Raw genomic sequence first — 10,188 nt, 5'->3', positions numbered from 1 at the left:
ATTAGTTGTTAGTTTTAAAAAATTTACAGTGTGTTCGGCATTTTAGAATATGTGTTGTGAAACTGACATTGCAAATCTTATAGTCCCTCTTATTTATTTTTCTGGTACTGGAGATTGTACCTGGGGTGCTTTACCACTGAGCTACATTCCTACCCATTTTTTTTTAAATTGTGAGATGGGGTCTCCCTAAATTGCCCAGGCTTTGTCTTTTTGCAATCCTGCCTCAGTTCCTGGAGTAGGTAGGACTTCAGGTTATTTTCCCTCTTAATAGAGGCCCTGAGAGGTAAAAATAAAGTGCTCCAGGTTCAAGAGCTTCAAAGGTCCAAGCCTGGAACCAGGTCTGTCTGAAAAATTCGGATGTTTTCCCTTGATGAGCAGCAGGGTGCCGGTTTTCATGTCCAGACTATGAGCTTGAGGGCAGATTCAAGTCTGAAAGGCAGTGCCTAGCCCAGGCACAGTCATGGAAAAGTCCCCTGGGGAGAGTTTTCTGAAGGCAGAAAGGAACAAGGAAACATTCTCTAAATGGGTGGATGAATGGAGTTTACTGACTTGGGGCTGAAGAAAGAGCTGCAGGAGGTTGAGGTATGCATTGTGAGGTAGGCAACCTCCAGGAGAGCCCCAGTCCCCAGGCACCTTCCCTTCTGGATTCATGCTCTACACAGGGTTTCCCATATTAAATCAGAGCTGGTCTGGGTGACCAATAGAATACTGCAGAAGTGACGGTGTATGGCTTCCAAGGATAGGTTCCAAAAGACACTGTGGCTTCCACCTTGCTCTCTTAAATAACCTAGCTGCCATATTGTGAAGGCATTCAAGTTCTACAAAGAGCCTTCCCTGAAAAGGAAATCTCCTGCCAGCAGCAGTTGCCAGCAGAGTGACTGAGCCACCACAGCCCAGGAGAATCTCAGATGACACTGCAGCTCTGGATGCCATCTTGGTGGCAACTTCATGAGAGATCCCAATCTAGAACTATCCAGTCAAGCCATTTCAGAATTGCTGACACAGAGAAAATGTGAGAAAAAATGTTTACTGCTTGACATCACTAGGTTTCGGGGATAATTTGTTATGCAGCAACACATCACTACGACACATAGCTAAGTTTCTTCTTAGCTAAAGATTCACGAGAGCTTCCTGAAGGAGACAGTTATTCTCTCTGTCCCCTAACTTTCTTGTGACCCTTTCCTCTCAGCTTGTCTTGTTGTTACAGTGAAAAGACACAAGACAGATTGTTTCAAATCCAGGCTTGAATGACAGGAGGATTTTGTAATGAATTTGTAATGATTGTAATGAATTCTTCTCCTTGTCCTTTTTATTTCTTCTCACTCATTTCCACTCCTCCTTTTATTGTTCCTTCACCAGTTTTGCCAAATTAGCAGTAGTATTTAGTAGCAGTGGCAATCGATTTTTAAGTACATGCTCTATGTCAGGGACTGCGATAGGGGACCCTTAGACATGACCTTATTTAATTTCCTCAATGTTACTAGTAGCAGGGTTGGACTTTATTATACTTAGTTTTTAACAAATAAGGAAATCAAGGTCTGCAGCAGTTGAGCCATCTGTGCAAGATTGGAAGGAAACAGCATGCAAACTTGGTTTGTCTGGGTTCAAAGTCAAAGTGCATTCCCATTGTATTCCTCTTGTTCCAAGCCTCAGTTTCCATGTTTGTATAGTGGGATAATACTAAGCTTATAGGTCCCTGTCAGGATGAGGTGACTTTAAAGCCATTAGCTCTTGAGTATGACATACACAGTTGCTTGGTGAGTGGGGGCTCCCTGGCCCTCTTTCCCTCCCCATGTGTATTAATATGGGCTCTCTCAACCCTCATGGAGACAAGGCATGCCCAGCGCTCCCGCAATGAGAGCAGCAGGGAGTTGATGTGGCCAAAAGCTGTAGACCCCGGAGCCTGCCCCAGGATAAGGTGGATGTCCTGGATCTGGAGTCCAAGGAGATTTGACACCAGTTCTGATGTCACCCACTGAGACGGTACCATGGGCCAGCTCTATGCTTCAAGCTGCGAAGGGTCCTGCCTGAGCTCATTTGGAGAGAGGGAGAGCTGGAGTCTGCATTCATACCCGGGTTGGTGCCCATGGCGAGGCTGGGTGTGGAGAGACCTCTCCAGCTGGAGGATCCCAGCTGAGAAAACATTGTCCTCAGGGGGTATTGAATCATCTCTCAGATCAGGCAAGAAACCCCAATTAATTACAAGTGCTAAGTGAGTGGTCTGGAAGCAGGATTTTGTAGTCAATTAGGGAGATGCCGGAGGAGGTTTCATTAACCCCCTGCCTCCTGGCAGCTTTCAGTTTAGGATAAAGAAGGGCTGTCTCTGACTAAAATGAAGGCTGACTAGAATAAGCCTTTGATAACTGAGGGAATGCAAGCCAAGAGTGCCCTCCACCAACATGACACAGGAGCTATTTTCAGGCTGCATGGGAGGGTGGATAAATCCCCTTCCCACTCCAGGTTTCTTATTTTCTAGATGCTTTGGTCCTATGGCCAAGCCAATAGCCGAGACCTTGCTCTATTTGGGGTTAGCCTGTGCAAAGTTCTGTTTGTGCTTCTCCTGGGTGAGCCAGGGTGGAACACAGATCCCCCACCAGACTCTCCCCAGATGCCTCAAACCCAGAAGCCTCAAACTCATGTCCTCCGCCTGTGTTCCAAACCTTGGAGAATGGTATCATCCAAGGTAGAGAGACGGGAATTAGTCTGGAACCTCACTCCTCCATGCTCCCCACCTCCAATCCAGCCAATTTGTTTTCCCATATATCCCTGCTTCATCCTATCCCCTTGTCTTTTCCTGAGGTCATTTCCAACTTGATGTTGCACTAGCTTCTCTCTGGAGCTCCTCTTACTCTTAGTTCATTCCCCTCGCAGCCCTAACTGATAATCGCTCCATCTACATACCTGATCATGTCACACCTTTGCTTAATACCCTTCGTCTTAACACCCTTCACACTAACACTATTAATACCCGTGGCCTTCAGGGAGAGCCCAAGCTCCATCGCTTGGTGTACCAGTTGATGTCCCCAGACTCTCAGTCTCTCTCTGGGAGCTCAGAAGTCCTTGCAGACATCTCTTGCTTTCCCCCTCTAACCTACTACCCAGATTGAACTACTTTTGTTTCCCTTATGCCTTTGCTCAAGCTAACCCCTCTGCCTGGATTGCCCTCCTGCTCCAGGGAGGACTCATCTCAGATGTTGCCTTTTTCCAGGGAGCCTTTACCATGCACCCGGTTGACTGGTGTCCCATGCTGGATGGAGGGGGCTGGGTGATTTGTATTCTTGGTGCACAGGACAGTGCTGAGCATGTGGTAGAAGCTCAGTGAGTAATTCTTCAACAGAGAGGTTTAAGATTCCTAGAATAAGGATTTCAGGATTAAAACCCAGGGGTGCTGGTATTTACCCACCAGGACACAGGGCACAGGGCACAGGGCACAGGCACACTGGGATCTGAGTGGAAAGGAGAGGAGAGGGGAATTGTTTCTGAGAGGAGAGGGAGTTGTTTACTAAGGAAGGATCTGGGTTTCAGGAGGTCGTGTCTGGGGTGCTGGGCAACGCACAGATGGACTCCCAGGGAAACCCAAATCTCGGCTGTTGTCTTTCTCTCCAGTCTTCAGCCTTGACAGGCCTTGGAGACAGCCAGTAGCTCAGAGAATGACCTTAGTTTGGCAGGAGTCCTGGGGGAAACTGTCATTGGCCACTGCCCCTGTGCTGACCCATTCCATTATCATTTGGGATCCTGTGGCTGAAGAGGATTGGAACTGTGGCTTCTCTGAGGCCCTGCTCAACTCTAATAGTTTGTAGAGAAGGGAGACTTTTGGCTGTTTCTCTTGTAGGCAGCTTCTGAGACTCTCAGTGATCCCACACCATGGTATTCACACTCTTGTGTAATCGCCTTCCTATAGGTGTGGGCGGGACCTGTGACTTTCTTCTAACCAACAAGAAATGGCAAAGGTAATGGGATATCACTTCCACAATTAGGTTATGTAGCATTGAGGCTTCTAGGTTGCTAGCAGACTCTTTATTGCCTTCTTGGCTTGCATGCCTCAAATCAGGCTAGCATTCTGTGAACTGTATCAATGGAAGAGCCATATGGCAGGGAATGGAGGATGATCTCTGGCCATCAGTCTAATAGGAACTGGATCCTGCCAGCAACCACATGAGTCTGGAAGGCTCAGCTGAACCTTCCAATGAGACCCCAATCCTGGTCTGCACCTTGCCACTGCAGCTTCTTGAGAGACCTGAAGCAAAGGACCCAGCTAAACTAGCCTCCCTAACACCCAGAAATTGAGAGATAATAAGTATGTGTTGCCCATATAGAGCTCTTAAGTTAGGGAGGGAGACATGCACAGTGATACAACTTATAATGGAATTTGCAAAGAGCCATGCACAGAATGCTTGACGCTCAGTGATAAGAATGTGTATGCAGGGCCCTGTTTACTTCTCACAACAGCCATGGAGGTCAGAGGAATTGTTCTCATACTATTTACCTGTGAGCAAACACTCAGGTTAAGTGACTTATTCAAGATCATCGTTCTGGTGGTAGCATGTGACCCAGAACACTCAGCTGTGATGCTCTGTGTTACGTAAATACAGTAAGACTCTGCTCTGGGGACAAGGAACTGTATCAGGGTGGACCTCATAGAGGAGATGATATTTGAGCTGGATCTTGAGAAGTCTGAGGAGTATACCAAGGAAGGGGAGGTGTCATTCATCCAGGGCACAGGGGATAGGACATGCAAGCATAACACAGCATGGTATGTGTGGTGACTGAGGGCACTTGAAATCGAGGTGGGTGAAGGTCTGACCTAGGTTGGGGTCATCACTCAGGACCATTTTGACCATTTAGATGTTATCCTGTAGGCAGATGTCAAGGCATAGGAGGGTGTTGTGCAGGGAATGCATTTTGGCAAGTCTCCTAGGAGGGGCTGGGAGATGGGGAGAGGATGAGTGGGAGGGAAGAGGGTAGCCAGGATGTGGGAGACCCCGTGCTTGGCAATGGGAAGTGCTGAGAATTTCAGGTGAGGTACTGGAGGGAATGCAAGAGAGGAGGGGGTTTCTGGTCTGGTCCTGACTCCTCAAAAAGACCTGGGAAGTGTCTGTGTCCAGGAGGAATGCTGAGTAGAGCCCTCTTTGTACGTCCCCAGCTTCTTACCCATGGCCTGGCAGAGAATGGAGAGTAGATGCTCCATCAATGTTGGTGGAATGACTGATTTATAGACTTGTGCCCACCTGTGACTTTATGGTATTCTCAGAATAACATACCCTGAGGAGCTTGGGGGAGTGGTGAGAGTTGGAATATGGGGGTCAGCCTGACCACCTGGCCTCTGGGGTTTAGAGTTGCCATAAGGTGGTGAGTGATCCTGGAACTCTGGGGCCAGCCCCAACTGGTCTCAGTTGATTTCTGGAGTCATTTCCATCATGTCCTTGCCAGAAGATGGGTTAAATGGAAGATTTTTCTGGGGCCTCTAGAGCTCTGTGGGCTGTCTCTCCTCAATGGTGAGTCAGTGCCTCTGTTTAATCCTGGTGGTGCTGATGGACAGAGCAGATAGACAGACACATTGTTGCTGTACAAGGTCTTTTTCTTTCTTGTCATGGTTGGTTTTGTACATCTTAGCATTTGCATCATACAAAGGGGGGAGCAACAGCCATGGCTTTTGGTCAGGTTCAAGGGGGCATGAGGGAGTGGCCCTCCCCTCCCCCTAGGCACTGACACATTTAAAAGAAGCAGAGCAACAAGGACACAGCACAAATGTAGGAAAGGGGTTCCCCCGCATGAGCAGGATGGTCCATCTCACCTGGGTCTCAGTAGGACTCCTCACCTGCACCCCAGGGCCAGCAATGAGCACCTCCCATTCTCTCCCCAGTGAAGAGGGTAGGGCAACAGGAGTGGGGACTGGAGCCAGGGACATTTGGTGGGAGGAAGGTCTTAAGACCTGGGAGACATCCCCCATTGGAGTTGGTCTGACTCCCAGCCTCCCTGTGCAGTCAGGAGCCTGTGGATGGAACAGGTGGGCTGTTGGGCTGGGAACTCCTGACAGCTGGGTGTTTGGGGGCTCTTAGGGCTGGAGAGTCTCCCCATGTCCCTCTAGCCACTGCTGCTTTGCCAACTGGCTGAACCACCTATGAAGGGTCCTGGGCTGCAATGCTTCTCTTTGTCTTATACACCTCGGTGGCCTCTCGGCTTCCTGCTTCTATTTGAAGGAGCACCTCGTGAAGCTTTGCAGTTAAGGACACACCTTCCGGGCACTTTTGTACCCAGAGTAGGGGACATCCACATTTGGAAATCCTGGTCCATCACTAGAGCTCAGCCTAGGGAGATCCAGAGAAGTCCTTTTCTTTCTCCCTCGTGGTAAATCCCAGACCACAGGAGCCTGGGTCGCCTTCCCTGCAAGCACATGCATGTTCCCTTGACCTCAGTCCATTTTGACCACCTACCAATGATTGCTCTTCCTTAGTCTCCCTGGGTGTCATGTATGTGTGCTGAATTCTGGGGCCTTCCCCACTCAGTGTGTTACACTGCCCCATTTCTGTGTGACACACTCATGTTCCTTCTATCAAGTGGGTCACACACATCTCCCATTGCAGGTATGTTATGTGACCCTCCCTTCCCCTGCTGCAACACCCCATGCACATTTTGCCCCCCCCCCCAACTAGTGGGTTGGACAGACATCCTTTCTGGGCTACCCATTGACTTCTACCCACAGTCAAATCTTTGTCAGAAATGAGAGTCACTCTATACCCTGGACCCGACAGTGGTCACTTGGCAGTGGCTAGAGCCAGGTGCGTGCCAGGCAGAAACTCTCTCCCTGACCCCTGCCTCCAGAAAGACCTCAAGTCCTGCTGCCTGGGAGCAGAATGGAGGAGCCTGGGAGGTGCACCCAGACTAAGCCAGCCCAGCCTGGAGGGCACCGAGGTGGAGCTGAGAAGCCCTGAGCCCACCCTGGGGATCCAGAGGGGCTGTGGAGACCACCAGGGACACCATCTGAGGACCTGGGGTCCCTCAGGTGCACCTAGGGTATCTTGTATGGCTGGGTCCCCTGCTCATCTGCATCACCTTGTGCCCTGGCATTAGCTTCAAGGTCTGAAGGTCTCTGTCAAGGGGGAGACCTCTCTCAACACTGGTATCCACACCTATGTCCAAGTGGGACTCACACAGGATTTAGGGAGGTCTGGGGCCCCTGAACTGGGCCCTGTCTGTCTCTGGTCTGAGACCCCAGGCCTCTTGAGAATGACCATCCTGCCTGGATAAAAGACACAAACAGACAAGCAGACAACAGGGGTGCGAGGTGGCTCCCCATCACAGACACAGGCACGGACAGACAATGGTCCCCTGGAGGGACCCACAGAGGGGCACAAGGGGAGGGGGCGGGGGCGGGGGCGGAGGTGGATGGAAAGTCCAGGGAGCTGGAGCTGCCGAGGCCCTGCTCCCCAGAGAAGGGACAGACCAGGGGATTGTTCTGGTTCCCTAAACATATGGATTGTTTTGTCTCATCTTTAAAGTATTGCAGTCTAACTGATATGGCTTTAACTATTGGAAACGGACAGAGAAGACTCCTGTCTCTCTGAAATAAAAGCATAAATCCACTAAAATGGAAAACCCGCAGAATGCAAACTGGGGCCAATGGGACAGGGGCTTCAGGGGCAGGCAAGTCGCCCCCTCCCTGGCCCCGGCTTTTGGGATAGGCCCTGGTAGGGGGCTAGCATGGCTTCCTGGGGCACTGTCTGGGTCTGTCCCAGTGGAATTCTGGGAACCTCAGACAGGAACCCTCCAAGGGTGAGAGGACTCTAGGCCAAGGACAAGGTCTCCTGTTGGATGTAGCCATCTGTGACCAAGGGTCTCAGGGCTTGGAGGGGGCGTCTTCCCCACATTCCTTCTCTCCAAGCACACATCCATGCACACAACTGCCTTTTCAGACCCCTACACACATGCACAACAGTCTTACTACGCCTGACACTTCTCTCAAACACACACTTCTACATCAACCATGAATCTATCACTCTGGACACACAATGCCGTTTTGAAAACTCATGCATATTCAAGCTAACACATGCAATCTTAAACACATGAGATGGTTATCACACACTTAGGACATAATCGTGACTCAAATACATCACCTCAAACAAGCACGCATACACAAGGCTGCCTAACCTACAATCTCTAAAAGAGAGATTTGATAACTAACACACACGCATTCTCAAGACTCACCTCACTCTAACTGTACATATATGCATAAAGTCTCCGGACACACAATCGCTGCTACACAGTCTCAGCCATGCAGTATCACAATGGACTCACACTTTCCTCCCTCATTTGCTTTCCCCCCTCCTCTCTCAACCCATTCTCATACAACTGACTGAATGGGAAGCCTTGATAATCTGGGAGGGGGTAGTTGGGGGACAAATGCCAGTCCCATACATCCCAGAGAAGAGTTTGTTCTTGGCCAATAGGATGAATGGACAGATAGATGCCTTCTGTCAAGTGGGAATTGGCTTCTCCCCAGTGGCTTGGGGCTTTGGCCAGGAAGGGTCTTCCTGGGGACCATGGGGCCCTGGAAGCACATGGACAGGACAAAATGGGGAAGAGGGATGGATAGGAATGGGGGCAGCTTGGCCACACCAATGGGGGGGGGGTCCCATGGCATAGACCATCACTGCCCAATGGCTCCAAGTGTTTTCTGTGGGCCTGGGCAGCCCCTTGGCTGGGCAAGCTGGGTCCAACCTGGCAGTGGGGTCCCAGGACCTAAGTGGGGTGAGGGGAAAAGGGGTTGCCCTACCCTGGGGCTCCTCTACAGATGTGCTGAACTCCAAAGAGGATCTGTTTAGAGGGACCAACTTGGCAGGGGCCATGCCTCTCCGGGAGGGGTTTGGGGAAGGGTGTGCTCCTGGGCTGGGTGTCACCAGGAAGAGGGGAGAAGAGTCTCAACCTCCTGCCCAGACCCTAGCCTGGCCAGACCCAAGCCCTCTCAGGCTATGACCTTATGGAACAGGCTTACCCTGATTCCCTTCCTCAGAGCCAGGCCACTCAGTGCCCCTGCCCTGACCATGTGGCCCACTGAGGTATCAGAAGCCAAAGATTAGCATGCTGGGCAGGGCTGGAATGTGTCATTACTTTGGCTGGCTGGGGACAGTGGTCCTCCTGGCAGTGGGGAGCACGAAGGAATGTATGGGGGTTACCACACTAACATAGAACTTAGGCTTCCAGAGGGGGCCACCCAGTGCCTTTGGCCCTGGGTTCAACGCCCCCTGCTGGAGAAAAGCTATCAATCTTTTTTTTTTTTTTTCCAAGCTGTTTGGGAGTGGAATGGGAATGGCTACCCTGGGATGAAGGTGGGTGTAAGGGAGGGCTGAGGGGGAGGAGCCCCTGGCCAGGGAAGGGGGGCAGAGGCCAACTGAGGTTTTCCCCTTCAGAATTGAGACTTAACTGAATAAAAAGGAAAGAAAGAATAAAATAAATTAAAATAAAATAAAAAAGTAACAAGTGGAGAGGGAATGGGGCAGGAGGGCTGGTTACTTCTTGAACATGTCTTGCAGTGGTCCAGGCAGGTATTTGAGCACCGTGTCCAGGATGCTCTCTTCTTCCTCCTCGTCCTCATCCCCGCAGCCTGCAGGGATAGCCTTCTTGGGCCGGGTCAGGCTCCCCTCACAGGGCTGTTCAAGGGCTGCCTTCTCCTCTGCCTCTTTCTCCTCCTTCTTCTTCAGCCCATACTGGGAAGAAAGGAAGAAAGGAGTATGAAGAAGGTGGGCAGGACACAGGAGAGAGCTGAATCTCCAGATCATGCAGATAGGTTGACATGCTCATGAGCATTCCTAAGCCTCAATCTCCTTATCTATAAAGTGGGGATAGGGGTGCTTTCTCTGTAGGACTGTGCCTGGTCTTCAGAGTGTAGATAATTAATAAAAGAGAGACTGTGCTTGGGCTTTCCTTTATAATTCAGACCTACTGATAATACATTCTTGCTCTTTTGAAATCCCCAAAGATCTAAACACTGAAAAGTTTTCCTGTATGTTTGGAGCTAAATTTCGGTGACAACACCCAGCTTGAACCAAGGAAGATTACTTACAGTCTTGATTTGTTGCATGGTGCTCCCAGACAGGTACTGGACTGTTTGGCACACAGACCCAGATTCACCGGAAGTGCTACCTAACAACACTGTCAGGTGTTCAGGGCCCTATAGTATTTTCTCTAATA

General features: G+C 50.2%; 1 protein-coding gene across 3 annotated transcripts in view; it reads right to left on the bottom strand.

Annotated features, from left to right (window-relative positions):
• Window positions 1-5,570: 5,570 nt before the first annotated feature.
• Window positions 5,571-10,188, bottom strand: part of CPLX2 (complexin 2) — an 83,657-nt gene continuing 79,039 nt past the window's right edge. For all 3 annotated transcript variants that reach the window (XM_081304435.1, XM_081304436.1, XM_081304437.1), the window contains one exon: window positions 5,571-9,704. In XM_081304435.1, coding sequence (XP_081160561.1) covers window positions 9,507-9,704 — 198 coding nt within the window. In that variant the 3' untranslated portion in view covers window positions 5,571-9,506. The remainder of the gene's footprint in view (window positions 9,705-10,188) is intronic.

This window comes from Spermophilus citellus (genome assembly GCF_964194105.1).
Source record: "Spermophilus citellus genome assembly, chromosome: 1".
NCBI classification, from domain to species: domain Eukaryota; kingdom Metazoa; phylum Chordata; class Mammalia; order Rodentia; family Sciuridae; genus Spermophilus; species Spermophilus citellus.
The sequence above is the reverse complement of the archived record's forward strand: the minus strand, read 5'-3'. Positions and strand labels throughout refer to the sequence as shown.